Source organism: Cyclopterus lumpus, chromosome 6, assembly GCF_009769545.1.
Source record: "Cyclopterus lumpus isolate fCycLum1 chromosome 6, fCycLum1.pri, whole genome shotgun sequence".
In the NCBI taxonomy this organism is placed as follows: domain Eukaryota; kingdom Metazoa; phylum Chordata; class Actinopteri; order Perciformes; family Cyclopteridae; genus Cyclopterus; species Cyclopterus lumpus.
Window position 1 is genome coordinate 10417034 of NC_046971.1, and position 22798 is coordinate 10439831.

The following is a 22798-nucleotide window of genomic DNA, read 5'->3' on the forward strand; positions in this document are numbered from 1 at the left end:
ACTTCCGACCAGAAAGAAGAAACGTCTCGGCCTACTGGCCGCAAGATGAACTACAGCAGCTCGGTCAAATAAGTGGGATAAGTGTATGTTTAAATACTCTGACACCAAAGCAGATACAGACTGAAGTGTATACAGTCCTGATGGTCTGTCAACTGGACCGCATTGCTTTTGACTAAACTACAGGTAACTATAATGTACAGTCCCTTTAGTTCCATGTCACTGTTAAAACTAGTATCCCCATCCAGCAGCAGCAGGCAGCTGTTTTCAGTCAAAAATAAATTAAAAGGCTACTGTTCACTACATGCTCATCTTCAACAAGTGAGTAGCTGATGAGCATGTATCGAGCAGCTAATGAGGCAGAAGGTTTTCTTAGAGCATAAAGTTAATTTACTTATTTTGGCAGGTGAATATAAATTATTGCTAATGTTGCTCCACGTCTGCTGGATTCGTAAATACATCTACTAACATGTTTATGATAACAACTTCATCAATATGTTGATGTTTTTCATTTCAGCATGTTCAGCATGCCCCCCAAAAATAAATAAATTGATGGATGATAACTGAAAGACATGATCACAAAATAAGAGGTAATGACATCAAGCGTTCGCAATAATACAGGTCGCTATAGAGACCTTCACTGTACAGGAAAATAATTAGTTGGAGGCTAATAACCCCCTCCACAAAGTTGAATAGTACATATATTTTCAAAAGATATATTCAGCATTATATACATACAAACTTATTTTTTGAGGCTTAGGGGCACATTGCTTTTCATACCATGTATTCCCCCCACCCCCCATACAAACCATAACCTTTAACACCCCCCCCCCCAAACTTAATACAGTTTAATATTTAACCATAACCTGTTACAAGGTGAGTCTCCTTAATGTGACTTTGTTCACAGGCTTTATATCCACACAACATGCCAGTGTAGTAAGTGGGCTCCACACTCACACACATACACACATGCAGTTAGCTATATGGGATAAGAAATATAGAATGACAAAATGAACTGCTTTAGCATAGCCAGCTGTTTCATTGTCCCCTGTAGCCTCTATCTGTTTCTCTTTCTTGCTTGTCCTCTGAAACAATCTGCATAGTGTGGCTAAAAGAACGGAGGCGTTGTCTGGGCTGAATGCAGGAAAAAGCAGAGGGGTGAAGGGGGTGGAGAGGGAGATGCTCCAGCTGTGGGGGAACAAGACAACACAACAGCATCTCACATGTGGGTGGGGGGGTGGGGGGGGGGCGTCAAGGCTGCAGAGGCTGCACACAGTGGCATTGTTATAAGGGGGGGTGGGATGCAGCTGATAAGGTTGAGAGAAATGGATCATTCCCTCAAATCCTCCCCTTGCCTTGACACAAAACACTCCTCTTACTGTATGTTTGTTTAAGATGGAATTTAAAAAGGCACCACATCTGATCTAAAACATACTTTAGATCAAATGTTTTTGCGCTGCTAGATCAGGAAGAGAGACAATATTAATTGTTAGGACCATGAATCATGTATAGTGTTAAAATTGAATTTGACAGCACATTAGATCACGTTGGTCGAAAGGCTTTTTTCCAAAGCATCCTCAAGCCTGACCTAACTGCATGCTTTTTGTATAAAGTGTTTTCATAAAATGTAATATTGACAATTTGGCTTTTAAATCCATAGCCTCTATTTGAATATCACTTAAAACAACTCCATATACAAAAAAACTAAGAGAAAATAGGGAGAAACCTCATAGCAACAGAGGAGAGATGTGAATATATATATTTCATATTTCAGTTTCATATATACAGAATAGACTGACATAATACAATGACAACAAGCACGAGTCTGTTTATATTGTGTCCCTAATTTTCACATTTTCCAAAAAACATTTAGAGTGTCCTTGCTCTTCGGAAAAATATGTTTATTTCAAATATCAACCATATGTCTAATACAATATAGGTTTAGGGCTGGATAAGATTATCCATTCCTGATTATTAAAAATGTCCATCGCGGACCCCAAAGTGATGCTTCAAATTTATTTCAGCCTTCATGACAAAGAAAAACGGCAAACTCTCATACTTGAAATATACTTGAACCAGCAAATTTCAACCGTTTGTGCTAATTTTTATAATAGTTGACGATCAATTTTCTTTCCATGACCAATCAATCAATCTATCGACTAATCACTGCAGCTTTTTATAGAGGTCTTTAGTTAAGTATGGTCCAAAAAAATGTAAAGATACAATCTAAGATACGGTGATATGAACCAAATGTTTAGTGTCACAGACACACGCGCCTTGACTGGGCCTGTTTTTAGTTTGGGGATATTGGCCGCAGCCTCACATCCCTCACCTGCTGCGCTGCTCTCCTCCGACTCCGAGCTGCACACATCCTGAGAGAGAGAGAGAGAGAGAGAGAGAGAGAGAGAGAGAGAGAGAGAGAGAGAGAGCGAGAGAGAGGGAGAGAGAGAGAGAGAGAAAGAGAGAGGCGAAGGAGGAAGAGAAGCAGCAGAAGGGACTCTGGTCAAGTTAAGCCAACTTTTACGCACTTTTTAATTTAAAAAAAAAATTTCAACAGACTAGTATTTTTCTTTCGGTATTTCTTCCCACTTATGTGTGTTTGTTTTCTTGCCAGTTCACCATGAAGCTAGTGGTGGCTGAAATGAAGGCGCGCCTGAAGGCGATTCTTGTAACGTTGTTCTTCTTTGGATTTTTGTCGGCACCTTAATTATCAAACTCCTCCGACTATAGTTGTAAAGTTCTAGTCCGTGTTGTCGCGTCATCGGAGGCGTTTGGCTCAGACAGGTCCATCCAGTGCCAAGTGAGCAGGAGAAAGACGTTCTCCTCTTGAAGTGTTGGATGTATGTCAACTCAAACAAGAAGTCGTCACTAAGAATATAATCTGGATTCCGCGATGTTTATTTGAAAGTTTCCCCGATCCGAATTGATTTGGTTCGGACAAGGGGAGACTTTAATGGATGGATTGTTTATGTGGGACCTGCTAGGATGGACGTGGTAGATGAAACAGAAGCGTTACAGAGATTTTTTGAAGGTAGGAATGTCTTATTTTTATCATATTTATTGATGCAGTTCAGTATTAAATGTAATGTACACAGTAAATTGATAGTAAAGCAGAAAATGTGTGCTTTGTGTTACTTAAACTTTGTGTTTAAGTGTCAGCTCTCATGTATTGTATGAAGTTTAACTTCATTGCTTTTCTGGTGCACCACACATGGCAGGTGGTTAACATCACAATAATAATAGTATTTGCCAGTGATCTTATAGGATCTGTGGCTTCTATGTGAAAGTTTCCAAAACATAATACAATGCAATACTCTGTTTTTCACTTTTCATCTTGGCTGTTCCTCATAAAAAAAATGAAAGAAGGCCGGAGGTTTAACGGGTGAGGGGAGCAAAAGTGCTGCTGATGGGTAACAGATCAAGTTAAATGGGGAATCCTGAGAAAGAATGAGGTGGAGGAGGGTGGGGTTGAGGGTTGGAAGGGTGTAGGAATTCAAGTCAAGATAAATGGTGTGTTTTGCAAGGGTGCTGTGGCACAATGTGTGTGTTGGAGACAGACATGAGCAATGGGATTTTAACCAGTGATGTAGTGTTGCTCATCATAAGGAAAACAACCATAAATAGTTCAGAAAAGCATGATGTATGTTTATCCGCTTACTTAGCATGATTAATATAAACTGTGACTTGAAATTATTAAACTTTTAGCTTCAAAAACTTTTTCCCAACATATACTAAAAGTTTCTTCTGTATTACATCGCAATTTCTTTTTACCACATCATATTTGTGTGACTTGAAGATCTTTACTGAATTCTGTTTAAGTAATCCGTCACAATTTAACAATATTCATGACATTGTGAACCCTATTCTGTCCATTTTGTTCATCTTTCTCGGACAAGACAATTACATTTTGTCACATTTGTTTGAAGAGTTTTTTTTACTCTGTGATTTACAGCTCGCCACAGAATTCACTTCTTACTAATTTGGTTTTCTTAAAGAAACTTAATGTCAAATGTTCCAGAAGTCAAGTGCACATAAAACACATACTGTGGTTCATGTACAATAAGTTATCTGAAGAGAGACTTAACACTTGATTATAGTATACACAAAGTGTTGACTTAAATATACACAGCCATCTATGACTGTCAGATGTTCCTTGCCACTCTGACAGGAATTTAGTGTGTTTACATTCTTGCTTTGGGAGTAAGAGCGATGTTCTTACTTTGGCTTTATTTCAGCCACTTTGCTTGGACTAAAATGTCAACTTGTCCATGAGAAGTATACAGTACATGCCGCCTTAGATGCTTATTGCTATTTAACTTTCTCTCTAACCCAGTGATATCGAGCTCTATAAAAATATCTCTCTCAGATCTTGGACTCAGGCTTTTTGGTAAAAGACCTTGAATTTAAATTTGTGACAAAAAGTAAGATCAATAAGCCTTCAGTTTTATATATTAGACAATTAGTGTCCGTGTTCATCTTGCCCTTTATCTGAAAGAGACACACACTCGCACACACACACACACACACGCACACAGCACTATAATGGATTTTGGCACTGGTAAACTGTGTTTTTATAGGATTAGTGAAATATGTATACATTCACACTAATGCACAGTGTACATTCCTGGCATAGCCCTGGTGGCTGTTAAAACACAATGAGGTGAGACTGGTGTTTCTCCTCAAGTATTTGGCCTTCCCCAGGCGCTCGCTCTCTGATTCCATTAGAGTGACAGTGAGCAGACAGGGTGAGGAGGTGAGATAGTGCAGACTCAGGGTGGAGGGAGACTGACCTGTTGAGAGAAACCCAGTTAAACCACAAACCTCCCCCAAAACTTGACCTTCTCCTCTATGACTCACTTAAACAACAAACTGTCGCTCACTCACGCACAGAGCCGTGTTTGCAGATAAAAGAATCATGACATTCATTGCTGTTGTGTTGTGTTCATTTCAAGTAATACCTCATCCTAAAACAATTGAATGAACAGTATAGTAGTACATCCTCACATTTGAGAAGCTGGAACAAAAACTAAAAAATTAACCATTGTCCAAGCTGCTGTTTAATTTATTGTTGACTGATCAGTTATTTGTTTGTATTCAGAATAATCACATGCTCACAATGACAATTCTAAAATGCTATGATGTTTACCATCTTAGTTTAGTATGTTGGAATTATAAGTACAGCTGAGGCTGAGGGAACGTCATCAATGTCATTAACGCCATTTTGGTCATGAACCAAAGTTTTGGACAAAGTATTGAACAGCTTCAGGATCACTTAAGCTCTTTCAATTTATCCTGAGGAGGGCTCCATCTAGTAATCTCCAAGATATTTATCTCATGGTGGCACGAGATGAAGGGAATCATCAAAGTCGTTAGGATTCATCCTCTGGGGAACATGAATGTTTGTGCCATATTTCACGACAATCCAACCAAAAGTTATCAACATATTCCAAGGGGGAAAAGGGGGGCTGAGCACACTGATTGATTTGCAAATAGACTCAATTTTGACTCTACTGTGTCTTCATCAGATCCACACTGGACAAAGACGGCAAACGTATATATAGTCAACCTACAACAGGTGTATCATTTTCATAGGATAATTGGTTGAAGAGGATTTCAAACCCATTGGATAATGGACCCAAGGGTGGGCAGAGAACTGTGTTTCAACTATCACAAAATATCACAATAGTTGTGAACTTTGCCATCCGCAGAGACACGCTGCTCATGTGGATGAAAACCCTTCAACCTGCAATGAACTTAGTACATAGATACTTTTATCTAACTGCATGCGCCAGAAATAAAACTTTGAGTCAAAAGGGGAATTAATCACGTTCTTACTCCATATTGCCCTTAAAAGAGGAACAACTCATCACACGTGTTACTATATCAAACGTCCTGCTGCACTCCCACATAAGTTGTGAATCATGGACGGGAAGGCTGTCGTCCATCTTGGAAAACCTGTGTGAAACGGAGCGAAGATTGGACGGTTCCTCTGATTTACAGGTTTAGCAGTGAACTGCAGTTCGAGGAATGTATTGTTTTTGAGCAGTCAGGCTTACGGTGCTTACGAGTAGGTTTTATTATTCATTGTTGTGCCTCACTCCCATCAGTTCTGACTGCCAACCGAGTAATCCTCATCCGGTGCATGTTGTTTGTGGTTGACCTGGCCTTCAAGAGATTAATTCACTTTTTTTTATGTTTGTGTGTGTTTGTTATAACTTCAAGAAAGGCTGTTAATGGAAATAACTCATGCTAGGGGATGTGTGTATGCATCCTGTATTCTGTATATTATTAGCCATTGTCACAGACATGTAATTTAAACCCAGACTGCAGGTGTTTATCAGAGTTGCTCTAATGTGATAGTTTAAAACACTGTTTATATTCATCTATGAGATCGTCCATTTGACTGCCTCAATTCTGAATATGAGCCAGTTTTTCCACTTCTCCTGCTTCTTCGTGTTGCTCAACATCTTCTTTCTTCTACTCTACTTTTGGCCTTTCTTCCTTTCTTCCCTCCTCTTCTTTTTCCTCCTTGATATCTTCTTACACCGTCTCTCTCTCCCGCCATGCTCTGTAATGCTGTCGAGTGCTGGCCCTCAAACCTCACATTAGCAGTGTTTCGTGTTTTTTCCAGCCTCTCTTCATGTCCCGGTCCCAGCCTTGTCACTCCTGTAATCTCCTGAGCCAGGTCCGCCGGTGCGCCCAGTGCTTGTGTGCGACAAGGGCTGTGTGTGGTAGCCTGGTACAGCCTTTTCTCATGACTGGGGAATAATCCTCATTAGAACACTCTCCGAGCCTTTCTCACACACGCTCGCACACATATGCTTTAACACATAGGCATGCACGCGCAGACACACACACACACACACTCACACTCACACTCACACTCACACACATCTGTTACCCTGATCTGTGGCTCTCAGATCTAGTGAAGAAAGTCTTTCAGCCTGAGTAGCGAAACATGTGAAAAATTCGAGAGGAATTGTTCTTCTCATCTTCTGTTTCAGGGGCTTTCATCTCAAGGACATCAACATGCTTTGGCTACGCGCAGGTACTCTGCCGCTCTGTCCGCTCTGCTTCTCTTTAGCTGTGATTTATTTCCTCCCTGATGAGGGGCTTTCTATCTGTATTCACTTCTTGAATAATGTCTGCATGATAGTGATGCTCTTTACTCGTTTACTAGTAACTTTGTATTGTAAACAAATGGAGAAGTTCTGTAACTCTCAGGCTATGTGAGCGCTCTCTAACACTTTCTAGTGTAGATTTGACACATTTTCTTTCCTTTCATTTACTATTTGTGTCTCTATGTGTGTTGGATTGTACATGGTAGGTACACTCTCTGTATTGTGTGCATATTTAAGAACAACTGAGAGGTTGTTTGCTCCTTTACATTGATTATATTAACATCACTCAGATCCGTCAGGTTATTTTTAGTTGATTTTTGTGATAAGTATCTCCAAAAGCACATACCTGTTAATTTACTTTAAATATCTATCTGTTATAGAATACCTTGAGTGATTCTACAAACATCCATTTTAATGTGGTTGCAAAACTTTTTTAAATTATTAGTTTAGTCTTTAAATTGATTATTTTTGAAAGTGTATTCCCTGCCTGCACTATTTGTGTGTATAAGTATTGTGGGTGTGCGGCCAAGTTCATTCAGGTCTAACTGTTTGATAGTCAGATGGACTTTGTTCCTCCTCTGAAGGTGTTTAATTATTAACATACATATGTGAGTCCTTAAAAAAATCTCATTCGGAAGCAAAACATCTGTGTAAAATGTAGTTTTGTTAAATGTAGTTTTGTTCCCTCAACTCTGATTTATTACCTGTCTTTGCCCTTAATAATAGTGTAATAATTCTACAGGAGGATACTTACATCATACCCTACTTTTTAAAAGAACTATGTTAGGAAAAGCTGTGCATCAGATTGACCATATAAATCAAATCATCACTCGCACACTTGGTCCTCTGTGTGTGTTCATTCTAGATTATGACTCTGCTGACAACCCAGGCATTGAAATGGTGGCATAACACACTCACACACACACAAACAAACACACTTATGCTAACAGGCATACACACACACACACACACACACACACACACACACACACACACACACACACACACACACAGACACACACACTCCCCTCTGAGCCCCTAATCTCTCAAAAGGCCAGTCTGTATCGAAGTTGGACTGACAATCATTTCACTGTTCCTTGTCGAACACAGCTGGACAGAGGAAAACAAAGAGGGTGGGGGAATTTACACATCCAGATCACAGCAATTAAACTTAACTGATGCAGTGATTTGACAGTTACAATTACTTAATTTATGTTTCTATTATTCCTTACCCAGAACAGAATAGCATTCAATGACAGCGTGACCCGTAACGTTACTTTAATAATTACAAATGTCACACTATAAAGGCAAAAACTCACTTGTTAGTAGATGGTTACAAAAGTGGTGAAAGTCGGGATGCACTGTTACCCGGGAGCTTTGGGTATCGCCTGATCCAGAGCACCGATCCAATAACTTAACTTAAACATTGCTTTCCTCACTTTGTAAAACTAAATGGAACCATAATACATCTAAATTTAAATTAATTATCAAAAGTGTGTTCTATAACATATAATTTAATTAATTAATAATCGTCATCAATATCTGATCCAACTGTTTGAGTCAGTATCGACCCATCTCTCTGTGAAAAGTTTCTTCAAGAAGCAACACACATATGTATTGTTCTCAATGAACATATGCTGCAGAGTTATGAAAGACTTGTGAACACAAATTATTGCCTTGGCTTTGTAGGTTTGGAAGGTATTTTAAAATCTGTTTTTAGTTTTTGACACATCAGTCCAGTGGACATGTGGTTTTAACTCCCTATTGAAATCCTACTTTCACAGTGTAGTCTCACCTTCATTCACCCTGTGAACTGTACGCCTGTTAATTTAATCCTTTCAGTCTTAACTTTGCCTACACATAAACTTAACTAACTGTGCTTTATTCGGTTCACTATTTTCAAGGAATATAACTTGTATTAATATAAGCAGCAGCAGACCCTATACAATGGGGTACATGCAGGTGGATACATGAGGCTACAAATAAGATCCCCATACACCTTTGTGCTCCATTGGGCAATCATAATGTGTTTTTATCTGTTTTCAGAAAGTGTTAACCGTGTAAATGTTACTGTTGCTCCACTGAAAATGGATGCACATACATATTTAAAGGCATCGGTATCTGAAACATATATTTTCTCATGCTTCAACCCTTGAAAAGTTGAAGTGCATCTAATTAAATCATCACTATAATCTATATATTTTGCTTTAACAATATATCAAATGGCAATGTTAAAACAATGAGACAATGTTATTACCAAACGTCTCCTCGGCTTGACAGAGCTTTATAGCGAGTTTCAGCTCATTGTTTGCCTGTGCAGCAAATAGAGTTGTTAGAGTGAACATTAAAGTGAACATTGGCACGGCAATCATTAGGTAGACAGAAACACAACTCTAAATGAATGATGATATTCCTTCCTCTCTTCTGGATGTGAAAATCAGAAACTGTTACAACTTAATATGTCAGTTCTATGTTCACAATTTGTTTCCGCTGCCCCCAAGTGGCCAACAAATTATCTGTTATTGCAGATTTAAGTAATTAAAATGTTTGAATGTCAAATTCTCCAAAAAGGGATTAGCTGATAGTACATATGTATATGGAGCTGTTAATATAATTTATTTCCAAGTATAGCTATATGTCTTACTTTGCCAGATTAAAAGATATTGAAAATACACAAATAGGTCTTGGGGAAGGACTTGATTTTCAATCAAGGTCAATCAACTGCCATTCTTGACTTGGACTCAACTGCGCTCGGTCTTGGACTTCTCTTGGACACTTGTTTGCAGCCCTGTTTCATATTCTCTCCCCATCACTGTAGGTTTTTCCCTCTATCATTCCATCCTTGAACATCAAACTTGTATTCTGTCCTTCTTGCCCCCCGCTCTCCTCAACCTCTATCTATCTACCCTCCCCTTTCCCTCCATCTCTCTATTTTCCGTTATCAGGCCTGCCAGCTTAAATTTACTGCCTATTTGGGTGGGGTGCACATCTGGATCTTATTTAAGGGGAACCATCCTGCTTTTCTCCCCTTGCACTGGCACGTATTAAGAGACATTAACCATCTGCTTCTTTACAGCGTAAACATGCTAGTTTTCTCTAAAAACATTGTAATGTGAGACTCTACAATGTTAAACAATATACTTTTGGGTGTTCTTAGTTTAATTAGTTACGGAATAGTGGTTTGGTTTGTAAATTTAATGATTGAAAGTTGTAAAGTGTTTATGTTTATGCCAACAACTCTGTGCGGATAGGACACAGCACATATTAGTCCCGAGATGATACAGTCCATTTAATAATTAGTGGTGAACAGTAGCAATGGGTGGAGAGGGTTAAGAGAGGAACTGTGACAATTAAGTTGTGTTTTTGATGAAGAGTGAAGCATTAGTGGCATACAAAAAAGAGAGAAAAGGAGACTCTTTTCCATTGCTAACACAAATTCCTTGCATTCCCAACTGAGTAGCTGCTTAATCTATCAGAGAACGTGTGTGTGTGTGTGTGTGTGTGTGTGTGTGTGTCTGTGTATGTGTGTGTGTGTGTGTGTGTGTGTGTGTGAGTGAGAGAGAGAGAGAGAGAAAGGAATAAAGAAAAAGAGAAAGACTTTACTTGCCTGCCCACCCACTATATACCAGGTCCTTACCCTCTGCTTCACCCCCTCCATCCTCCTCCCCCCTCTCCTCCCTCACTCACTCTGGTTCAGCATCTGCATTCTGGAACAACTAGTGACAGCTTCAAAGAAAATGTATTTCATCTAACATTTAAGTTGAATGGAAGCAATAGGAAAAGTCAGTTCAAATACAGATATTTAATCGTTTCTAAATATATGCACAAGCAAGTCCTTGTTCTGCATGTTGGTGTTTTAAAGTTTAAGTGGGGTCATGTGTTTGGGATTTGTGAGGCTTTGGCTATCAAAGGCTAAAAATGACCCTGGGGTGAAGTAAGGGGAGCATTGGGGAACAATTATGAAATAACTAATATATATCATTATATAAACATACTTAAAATCACACCACACATGATGAGGAAATCTTTTAGATTTAGTTAATCTTCCTGATATATGTTAATTGTAGTGAACAAAGACAATGGAGAGACACGTTTAGTTGAAATTTATGAATATTAATTATGTTAACTGTGGTTCTTTTTTTATGGGGAAAGGCAGCTGAGGTACAAAATAGTAACTTTCAACCAGAGCCATTCCAGTCTATGTGTGTAAGCAATTAGAGACTACTAACACATATTTAGACTGTGTCACTCCTTAATCTTTAAATTCTCAGAAATCAAATACAGCTCTTTTAAAAAAAATGTACATCACCTTAATTATGTGTTCAGATACAAATACATTGATACAATGTAATCAAGTTATTTGAAATATGCTGAAAAAGCTAGAAATAATTTGGTAATAATATGTTATTTGATAGATAGATTGTCTTACAGGGAATTGTTTCAACATAAGCTTGTGTTGAAACTAGAGCTATTGTTGCTGAGAGATACCATTGCTAATTCCCAGATGCTCTCCATCTCCCTGTGTTCCCGACCCTCCCTTCACCACAGGTCATGATATTATCAGTTCTCTGGAGCCAGCCAACATTGACACCAGTATCCTGGAAGAGTACATCAGCAAGGAGGACGATAGCACTGACATGTCAGTAGGGACTCCAAACCAACCCAGCAACGTCAAAACAACATGCACCAACCAAATCAGATCATGTCGTTACAAAGGAATTTGTTTTTTCAGATAAGGCTAATCTCTTTTTTCTTCTTCTTTCTCCCAGCTGTTTCTCAGAGGTCCACAGCACCCCAGGACCAAATTACTCATCTCCCCAGGCAGGAGTGTCCTCCTCTGGGGGGTTGGTGTGTGGTGTGAGCCCTCCTATTCCACTTCGCCAAGGAGCCCCTCTGCCTGGGCCTCCTAACTGTCAGAACGCCTACCCCCCAGGTCCATCCCTGGGCCTCCGACACAACTACCTCTGCCTGGGGCAGCAACAACAGCAGCAGGAGCAACACCAACAACAGCACCAGCAGCAGCACCAGCAGCAACAGCAGCAACAGCACCAACAGCAGCAACAGCAGCAACAGCAGCAACAGCAGCAACAGCAGGCGCACGTCTCGCCTGAGCACAGGGGCCACTACGCTCCGGGGTAAGCACAATACCACAGAGGTAGATGGATAAAGGTACAAAAAGGACAAAGTATCAAATGAGCTGGTACCTAAGTATGTTCTCAGAGTCAAGATTCTCCCAAAACTGTCATGTTAAACATGAAATCAGGCAGAAGTTGTAGCAATGCAATGAAACCACACACACACACCCTACTACGGGCCCATTATGCAATCAATACTTGATTTAGCTTCATTTGTACAAGTAAAACACTAGCTGGTCAAGAGGGGGAGGGAGACTGATAACAGATAGAGAGTGAGAGTCAAATTACATTCTGCAAAAAATATTCTGACGTGCACAATCTTGTGTAAAGAACGTGTACACTTACTCTGATCCCAAAGGAGAGTTTCTCCCTTTAATATAATGGCAGTTTAGAAAATAAGAAGGAAATACAAGGGAGGTCTTCTCAACTCTAAGCATGGTATTTCTTTAAGGACTTTTATGATTTTAATGTCAAATATTACTGTGTTTGTGAATCTAACATCTACTGCGTTGTGTTTTTTAGGACACTACCTGAGTCCCCTCCAGACTCCAGCTCAGAGCCGTACTCTCCTCAGCAGGTGAATGGTAAGTGACTCATTTGTTTTTCCTGAACCTCCTCATTTCGTGACGAACAGCACACACAAAAGAGAAGATAAAACTGACAGAAATGGTGCTTTAATCTGTCGACCGCATGCAGACCCACAGCCAGAGGAAGCCACTGATTCATTCAAGATGTATGTGGGTCACAGTCAAATCAATATCTGTTACTCATCCCTTTGTTGTATTTAAACAGAGCGTAAAGACAAAAACAAGTCCACGTGTAAACTAGTCAATATATTGAATGCAGCGTGTATCTGTCATTTATTAATCAACCAAGTTTACATCATTTGTCTGGAAAATTGATTTAATCTCCTACATTACATGTTCTGAACTCAGCTTTATTAGCTTTGATTTCAAGTGTTTCTTCAGAGAATGAACCCACGTATGTTCGGCTTGTTTTTACATTCAAGTTGAACACCAAAGGTACTCAAAGTCATTCTGTACTTCTTGCCACTCACACACCTGTGTTGTTCTCGCCCAGGTGTGAAAAGGTGTGGAAGAGTGTTATCTGATGGGCATCCTTCCCGTTCTCCAGTTTGAAACAATGGAAAACATTTAGCTCAGTTTAGAGGGAAGTAGAATAAACTAGAGTCTGAAATGCAGACGGACAGATAGATTTTTGAGGAGAAAAAGCTGCGGCCTGTGTGTGATCAAGTGTAATTGGAAAAGTCGTTTAGATATTATGCTTCAACCTCGTTGTGTCTTTTAGATCCTCACATGATCAGGACCATGACACCAGAGAACATGTGTCACATGACTCCAACGCCACCCGTCCCACCACATGGGCACTATCCCAGCATGCATCGGGACATGTACCTGAAGCCTGAGCCCATGATATCACAGTATTCTATTGGTCCAGCGACAAGCGGAAGTGGAGACTTGCAGCAGACTCAGATGCTCCATCAGCTGCTGCAGCATCCTCAGGGGCAGGAGTGAGTTATACTGGAGGGAGAGAGGGAGGGTTGTTGTGTCCAGCACATGGAATGATGGGAAGGAGCACAAATATGTGCAACTTTTGACTTTGTTTCCATTTCCTCACACAGCAGCATCCCCGCTCACCAGGCTAAGAAGAGGAAGCACTCTGACTCTCCAAACAGCACCCTCAATTCCCAAATCCTCACAGGTATCATCAAACAAGAACCAGGTAGGCAGGCATCTTTCTTCTCTTCCTCACCTTCTCTGCCTGATGCTGACCTGCTCTTTCCTAACCTTTAACATTTGCACAGATAAACACGTCTACAGAACAGTTGCACACATTCTTAGCGTTCCACTGTTTCGTTTTAATTGCTGATCTGTTTTTCAACACAGGTTTAATGCAGGATGCAGACAACTCCTACATGGACCCAAACTATCAGTGCATCAAATGGCAGCCTCACCAGCAGAACAAGTGGACACCACTGTATGACGTAAACTGCAAAGAACTGTGGGTGGAATTTATTTGGACATATCTGTACATCTTGAGGTCTTTATTCTGGGGGGAGGGGAAAGAGCTTAAAAGCACTCTGCATTGAGCCAAAAAATGAAAGAAGTTATAATTGGTCAAATAATAATTCAACAAAGTATACAGCGGGAGTGGCAAAGGAATAGCAGGGTTGCAAAGGTCTACAAATTCCTCAGAGGTGAGCTGTGCGGGGGAGTGAACGAGTGCAGGGTTTCGGCTTAGAAAGACAACGTTAGGAGGGGGCAAAGGGAGAAATTAGTGTACACCTACTTGTGCTTTTGCGATGCCAAAATAAAAAAAGAAGTATAGATAGGGAGGAAGGTTAAAATGAACTCACAAGAGCTTTCAACTATGATATCAAAACCAGCTGGTTGCCCATCACCATTTCTATCACACAACACCTACGTAAAGGCACAGCCGGTTTTCATTGGTTTTAAATTAGATTTATTAAGTCTTTCAAACAATCTCATTCCTCAGTCATAAAGTAAATAGTTGGGGTGTCAGTCACCATCTCCATTGTTGCTCCCCATAAATTACCAAATTACATGCAATGCTCTGAGGGCTTGAACCTAAAATCCTATGGACGCCCCCCTGTAATATAGTCAAGAGTCTCCCCCTGGTGATGGCTCAGAACTCTGCATTATGCAGCAGTTTTTCCACTTTTCTAAAAACAAATGCAAGCGTCCTATCCACATTATTCATGTGTCACAATCTCTTTCCCTGTCTTCAGTCCAATGCCAACCTACCGTGTCGATGCTGACAAGGGCTTCAACTTCTCCTTGGCTGATGATGCTTTTGTTTGCCAGAAGAAGAATCATTTCCAGGTCACAGTATATGTAGGCATGCTGGGAGATCCCAAGTACATCAAGACAAGTGATGGCCTGCAGCCCATCGACTGCTTCTATCTCAAACTCAACGGAGTAAAGGTGTGCAAAATAGTGAACATGACATCAACTTGACAGATAATAAGCGCGACAGTATTTAGTTTATTTTTTATGTCTCTCTTCATTGCCAGGTGGAGGCAGTGAATCAGTCTATCAGTGTGGAGCAGTCACAGTCTGACCGCAGCAAGAGACCCTTTAAGCCGGTGATGTGAGTATGAGCCCTTTAAAGGATCCGTTCTCGACTCAGTATACAGCTGCAGAAAGATTTTTTTTTCTAAATAGATTTGTGTTCTCCCAGGATCACCCTGCCCTCAGAGCAGGTCACAAAGGTCACAGTGGGACGGCTCCACTTCAGTGAGACTACGGCAAATAACATGAGAAAGAAGGGCAAACCCAACCCTGACCAAAGGTGAAAGACGTGCCCATCACATGTCAACATGAGCATGTTGATCAAATCTCCAGCACTCACATCTACTCCTGATGTTTTTGTCCTCGCAGGTATTTCATGTTGGTGGTGGCGCTGCAAGCTCAGTCCCACAGTCAGAGCTACACTGTGGCCGCTCAAGCGTCTGAGAGGATCATCGTCAGGGTAACGTCTGGCCATGTCTGTCTGCCTCCTACAACAATCATATCCCTTGTTAATGTGACACCTTTGGTCTACTTTACATAACTCTCTGCACTTCAAAATCACTGTATATCTCATTATCTTCTCCATTGACTGTCTTTCCTGCTTTATCTGCGTGGCTGTAATCGCCAGCACACCTACTCTGACTGTGTTGTGAAAACCATGTATCTTCCAAACTTAAACCTTTTGTGAGTCAAGAAAAACAACCTTTTTTTAATTGCGATAATTTTCTTAACCCATAAATTAACATATGACCTAACAGTTGATCTAAAGAAAGAAATATGAAGATAAATGGTTTTCACTGGACAGCAATGGCATTGTTCTTATTCCAGATGTGTAAAACATGGAATTACAGTGTAAAGTTAACTGCATTAGCTAAATAATTATTAGAGATATTTGAAAGCTACCCAATTATTTACTTTAAGCCAGTGGGCTGACATGAGACCACAATTTTGTGAATAATTTCGATTATTCAGTCAATGTAAACACTTTAATGTGTAATGTTAGGTCAAACCTTTAGATTTTAGGCTTGTGTTAAATTAATTGTTAATATTTTGGGTAATATCCCTATTTGCTTTCTTGCCTTATATCCGTCTCTGTCCAACAAAACAAAAATCAACAAATTCTGTTTCCCAGCACCTCTAATGGTCACTGGTTTTACGAGGCGTTGTGTGTTAGAGCGATTCTTAACTGGGAGCAGTGCAGAGCACCTCCTGGAGTCCCTACTGCTTGTCTGGAAGAGTAATATTTGAATTCTCCAGAATTTCAACCTATTCCAAATAATTCTAATATTTTTATATTAAAATAATTTGGATCTTTATTTTGGCATATCTTTTAGAAACATCTGAATTACTGTTTGTTTGGGCACTTTCTCCTTTGTCTCCCTGTTACAGGCATCCAACCCAGGCCAGTTTGAAAGTGACAGCGAGGTGCTGTGGCAGCGTGGCCAGCTGCCAGACTCGGTCTACCACCAAGGGAGAGTCGGCATCAACACCGACCGGCCGGACGAAGCCCTTGTTATCCATGGCAACCTGAAGGTCATGGGCTCACTGGTACACCCGTCTGACATCAGGGCCAAAGAAAATGTCCAGGAGGTCAGGATGACACTCAGTGTGTATGTATATGGGTGTGTGTTTGGGCATGTTGTGCGTGTGCGTGTGTTTCCAAACTGTCAGTGTGTCACTGTGTGCCTTGTGTGCTTGTCATCCCGTATCATCATCCAAATGTCAATGCTGAGCACAGCTGACTGTGCAGTTTAACTCTAAGTTGTGTCTTTTCATTGTACTTGTATCCAAGCATTTTCATCTGCAACACGAACATTTTGTTATCATACCATCTGCATGAAGGTCATTGTCATTCTGTCTGTGTGTAGGTCAACACGACAGACAATTTGAAACGGATTTCTCAGATGAGGCTGGTCCATTATCAATACAAGCCTGAGTTTGCTGCCTCCGTGGGCATAGAGAGAACTCCAGAGACCGGTAACAACTTCATAAATAACGCAATTAAATGTTTGCCTCCATCATCTCCATTTCTTTACACACTGTACTTCATGTTATCATCGTAATGTCACATGTTAAAACTCAAAGATCTCTTTGGCGGCACCTATGAGGATAAGCGGTAAATGCAGATGTGTTTCTAGATTTCATTTGCCAGAGATCGCAACTTTTGACTTTTCCCAAGAATGTCACGACAGACATACAGTTCGTAATACTGAAAATGCAAGGGCTTTCATCAGTGGACCATAGGCTCAGTTGTGTTACCTCATTCGGCATTAGATAGAGACTTAACAGACATTTAAATGAAAATCTTCGAGATGATTACTTTAATATTTCCTCTGTCTTTTGGTCACAACCATCTTGGCCATGTGCATTGTTGTGCATTGTTATGCCAGCATGTCCTGTTTCTGTGCATGCGTCGTGCTTTCGCTGCTCTTATTCACTTCAAAATCTGATACATCCTCCTGCAGGAGTGATCGCTCAAGATCTTCAGCGAATCTTGCCTGAAGCAGTGAAGGAGGGGGGTGATATCGTGTTCGCCAACGGAGAAACTATCCCCAAGCTGTTAGTGGTCAACAAGGTAACGAAGACACGTAAACAAACCGTGCACACAGACATCCCTTCCCTACACACTCACAGCTCTCCCTCTCATTTCAAAGGACCGTATCTTCATGGAGAACGTGGGAGCGGTGAAGGAGCTGTGCAAGCTGACGGACAACCTGGAGACTCGTATCGACGAACTGGAGCGCTGGAGCCGCAAACTGGCCAAGCTGCGTCGTCTCGACAGCATGAAGAGCACTGTGAGTGGAAGCACTGTCAGGTGAGAGCAATGAGCAGAAGGTGCCTACAATGTGGGTGTCAAGGCAGGTGTTACACATTGACAGAGATAATTGCATATGATTAGAAAATAAATTATAGATGACTTTGTTTTTTGTTGTCCATGTAGCCAATCAGGGAGTTATTTCAGCAGAACAGGAAGTGGCCCACTCGGGAAGAAGACAGTCAAACCTGGAAGCAAGGTCTGTGATGATAATCATGTATATTATGATGTGTTATAAGTGAACAGCAGGATTTACAACTTTAGTGTAATCTGTGTTTTATTATTGCAGAATTCTGCTCCAGATCCAGGCTGCATCAGCCAGAGGTTCATGCAGGGAACCATATTGGCACTGGTCATTGTCATGGCCTTCAGGTTAGACTGAACACAATCTGTTTGGGGAGGGAATGGTGGGTAAATGAAAAATATCTGCTTCATCTGCGTGCAGAAGTGCCATGATCTTTATTTGTCCCCCGACAGTGTCATTTCCATGTCCGTCCTTTATGTGTTGACTCTTCACCATAGAGGAGACGTCACAGACAAAGATGGGTATGTACTTTTGAGGGGGAAATACACTTGAGCTTTAACGTGAAATAAATACATTTTCTTCTTCTTCCTTAACTTCTTTCCATACACTGTGTTCCTGCTTTCTGTAGCTATGTTCCTTCCTGTGTTCTCTACATCTCTTGGATGCCCATCTTCACTGCCTCTGTAACTTTCTGTCCACCTGTCTGCCCATGGTACGTGTTCAACACCTGCCTTTCTTGCTACTTCCCTGTTTCCTTTTCTGATCTACTCTTTCTGTCTTATCTTTGATTGCTTAGTTGGGCGTGTGTAGACCATGAGTCACATATCTACAACTATACTACAACCTCAACTCGGTTATATATTGTTTACCCAAAGCATGCTCTTGACCTCCTGTACTCCCATCTGCTTGTTGCAGGTCCAGAGTCGCACTGGGATCCTCACGTAAGAGTTCATATCCTCCATTGTCCACCACCCCTGCACCAGGTGAGTGGAGTGACTGACCACCGAATTAAATTTGGTAGTTTTGAAAAGCACAGTAATCACCAAGCTCCCTCAGGGTATAGAGAATGTAAGTATATTTGACTGATCCTTTTTTCTGCAGCTTGCTGTTCAACTACAGCCATAAACAACCAATCAGCTACATTGAGTAACAACCAATCCACACCAGGTAAAGAAATAAACATGACATTTTTTCCTGTGGTGTAAATATGTCTTCAATGTCGGTCAATTGTCTTCCTTCTCTAGATTTAGGCAGCCCGGTTCCCACACCAGGACCCATTAATAAGAAGGCCAAGTCCAGACCAATGGACAAAGACAGCCGCAATAGAAACCGTCTGAGTCACACCTCAGCACCGTTGTTCTTTGCCAAGTCCAAGAGGCCAGCAACGACAGACCTGGGCGAAATGGGAGGTACCAACCGTCTGCCTCCAGGTCAGCCGCCACTGCCACGCAGACAGCGCAGCCTACACACAAAGGGTAAATACACAAACACAGCCCAGACACGGCACTTTCTTCACCAATATAATATGCAGTATGCAAACACAGTGAAGGCATGTGTTTGACAACAGCAAAGAAAGCTTATCTGCATACTGTACGATGGAATGCTACGGTATGGGTTCGGCACTCAAAGTGCTGCTTTTCTTTCCTCTGCAGGAGGAAGGTCAGCTCCCTCTCTGACTAGTCTACATATCGTAGAGACAAACCAAGAGATTTCAGCACACAAGTGCTCCACACCTGAAAGCTGCAGGTATGTAATGAATATTGCACTAGTCTTGAGTTGACATTATGGGTGACAAATTAAAAAAGCAACATGAAATGTTCTTGTAAGCAGCTCCAATCCTCCTTAGCATATATTCTCCAAGTACCTCTACTGGAGGGATGAAGGCCATTTGTCCAAAAGATATTCCTTAATTTGGTGTTTTGATGAAGGTGGTGGAGAGCACTGTATTACTCAACAGTCCAAAGTCTCTCAAAGGAGTTCAGCCTTGCAAATCATCAAACTATTCAGTGAAACATAATGACCCGTAAGGATGTATCTGAGTTATGTTTAACCATTAATGTATTCAAGTTTTTCATGAAATGTAGTTGTTACTTCTCTGTATGTTTGCCTTTTACACCAATTATGCTTTGAATTCAAGTCCTGATGTTTAATGCTAATTCTATTCATGTTGACTCTAGCTACACAGTATCACTCCATGGAAACAGAAATTCCTCCAAATCACAAATCACTTTGCACATGATGTGAGTATATAAACATCACACTATCTACATGCAATGCTTTACTTCACGGGTCTAAATCCCTAATAATGTCCAAAGAGGTTATCTGTAAAGAGCCATGTAATTTGGCAATAACTGTAAACAGCAGCCCACTGCTCCTTAATAATTAAGGATGGGTTAAATGCAGAGGACAAATTTCATATATATGTAAAAATGTAATATGACAATAAAATACGGTTTAAGTTTAAGTTAAGTTTTTAAGTTAAAATAGAGACAGGCTTTAATTGGTACACTTCCAATTAATACATTCTAATTCATTTCTGAACTAGCTTTCATGAAACAAAAATGCGCAGTTCCAAATTATATTGAAATAATATTAGGAAATTATCAGAAAATTACAGATCCAAAAGCAAAGTGCAATCTGTGCCACTAAAAAACAACCTGTCAACTGTAGCCCCCACATGAAGCATAATTAATTATTGCAGGTCCACGAACAGCGTATGGGTACGACAATGTGGAGCCACCAAGGGACGCTTATGCCCCAACCACACAGAGACAGAGCTCTACGGGGGACAGCGTTCATCAACAAAGGTACATAATATTTTATAATCCAAACATATGTCCTTCTTTTGTCCTTTTGTACCACGACAGGTATGTGAAAGTAGAATTATCATTCATCAAAACGGATTTTCCCAAGAGTGACTTTCTGCAAATGACTTTGGAATTCATTATATTCTCAATCCTTTTTTCTTAGGGGACTCATCACCTGTGGTCCGTACCCTTGTTGTCCTTCCAGGACATCACCTATCACTTCCGTGTCTCTCTGTCTGTGAGTAAATTCGGCCTCCAAAATATTATTTTTGTACTTAGTTTGAATAAATTAATTGACTTTTGTCTCCACTTCGGTTGACAGAGTGAAGTGAGCTGTGCCACTGAAGGAGAAACCTCTTCCTACTCCGACTACCACTTTCTCATTCAAAGCAGCTGTGTTTGAGAAGGAAGACGACGTGTCCCAGGGCCGTTACAATACACCACCTTTTCCCTTTGTGGTTCCATGTGTACGCTGTTGTGATGGGATACGGTTGTCTCATTATTGTACATTATTTTTTAAAGATATTCAAACAGAACAAGCTATATACCACTGTCCCTACTGCAATCCCCTTCATATGTCTATGCATTAGGCCATCTCTTTTTGCTGTGATCACTGGATTTATTTTTTCTGTCACTGAAAATGTTTTAGATCACTGTAATTGACGACCATGTTGTGTTGAGTGAGTCGATGAGTTTTAATCTCATTTAATTGATGATCCCCAAGTCTATACTCAATACAAGCCATACTTACTTTTCAACATAATTCAAGTTTCTAATTGAAGCCCAGGCTAAGATACTTTAGATGGCTCTGCACACATTTATGTCGCTTTTTTCAATTCAATGAATCTGCATGTACACTGAATCCAGTGTCAAGTGAAAACAAAAACACTTTTTATACACTGGAGAGAATATCATTGACTTCTGCTGAAGGCTTCAGTGAATGGTTGCAACTTGCACTGAATATATACCTCAGTAGTGCACACTGGCAAACCCTGGGTCTCTACAGTGGAGCATTGTGTTTGAGGCTGCTGTAGTCGACCGACTGTCTGCTGTCTCTTCATGCAACATCTGACTAAACACTGCACAGAGAAGGAAATGCTTTGCAGGGTTTCTTTCTCAATTGTGACATTGAATTAAACACGGAACTGTTACATTACATGGTAATGCATATGCATACTATCACACAGAAAGCCTTATTATTATCGTTCCTAAAATGAAGTCATACTAATTTCAGCAGATTCACTGGAAGACATGCGATAAGACTGGATAAGTAAACAAATCACTGGAAATGAAAATGTAGAAACACTGACAGTTCTTAGCATCTGATAGTGGAAATGCAACAAGTCCTACTGACAATATTACAAGGAACACTGGAATAGCAAACACTGAATGTTGCTTACTGGACAGAATGCTGGCAAAACAATACATGGCATACATCATTTCAGGTGCATGCCCAATCATTTCTTTAAAATGATACATCTCAGCTCAGAGGCAACTTAAGTGCTGCTTCAGCAATGGGAATTCTATTCTAATGGCTCGATCAAGCTGAGAGGGAGTTGCATTTATTTACGCACACTGCAGAGTTAGAATTGGATATTATACACTGGACTGTTTTGTGTATTTCACTGGATGTTTTTAATACTTTTCCCGTGCCTATACAATTAAGAATATGCAGTGATAACTGATTTGTATGATGTTTCCTTTTTTTATTATCTTTTCTTCTTTTAAGTTCCACTTACTCTCACCCCCATGCTCTTTTTAATTGTGTTAAAATTGGTTTTCAAATCCAGATTACATACTTATCTGTATTCAGAAGGAAAGAGCATAACAGTGTATCTCAAATGT

At 40.5% G+C, this 22798-nt stretch overlaps 1 protein-coding gene across 1 annotated transcript; it reads left to right on the plus strand.

The window, feature by feature from the left end:
• Positions 1-2792: 2792 nt before the first annotated feature.
• myrf (myelin regulatory factor) lies at positions 2793-21356 on the plus strand. Its single transcript, XM_034535371.1, has 27 exons — positions 2793-3028; positions 11667-11757; positions 11888-12253; positions 12776-12837; positions 13562-13784; positions 13896-13996; positions 14161-14275; positions 15024-15219; positions 15309-15385; positions 15476-15586; positions 15676-15781; positions 16696-16896; positions 17175-17283; positions 17772-17881; positions 17961-18121; positions 18248-18320; positions 18411-18493; positions 18599-18667; positions 18775-18858; positions 19062-19129; positions 19248-19313; positions 19391-19621; positions 19799-19892; positions 20324-20386; positions 20848-20953; positions 21117-21191; positions 21276-21356. The coding sequence occupies exons 1-27, from the start codon at positions 2983-2985 to the stop codon at positions 21354-21356; spliced, it is 3168 nt and encodes a 1055-aa protein (XP_034391262.1). The 5' UTR covers positions 2793-2982.
• Positions 21357-22798: the final 1442 nt, after the last annotated feature.

What these genes read in the sequence shown, in the direction of transcription:
- myrf (XM_034535371.1), top strand. Translation starts at nt 2,983, where the DNA reads ATGGACGTGGTAGATGAAACAGAAGCGTTACAGAGATTTTTTGAAG. An exon ending in AGGGGCCACTACGCTCCGGG is followed by an intron (nt 12,254 to 12,775) that starts GTAAGCACAATA and finishes TGTGTTTTTTAG; the next exon opens with GACACTACCTGAGTCCCCTC. An exon ending in GTGAGTGGAAGCACTGTCAG is followed by an intron (nt 18,122 to 18,247) that starts GTGAGAGCAATG and finishes TTGTCCATGTAG; the next exon opens with CCAATCAGGGAGTTATTTCA.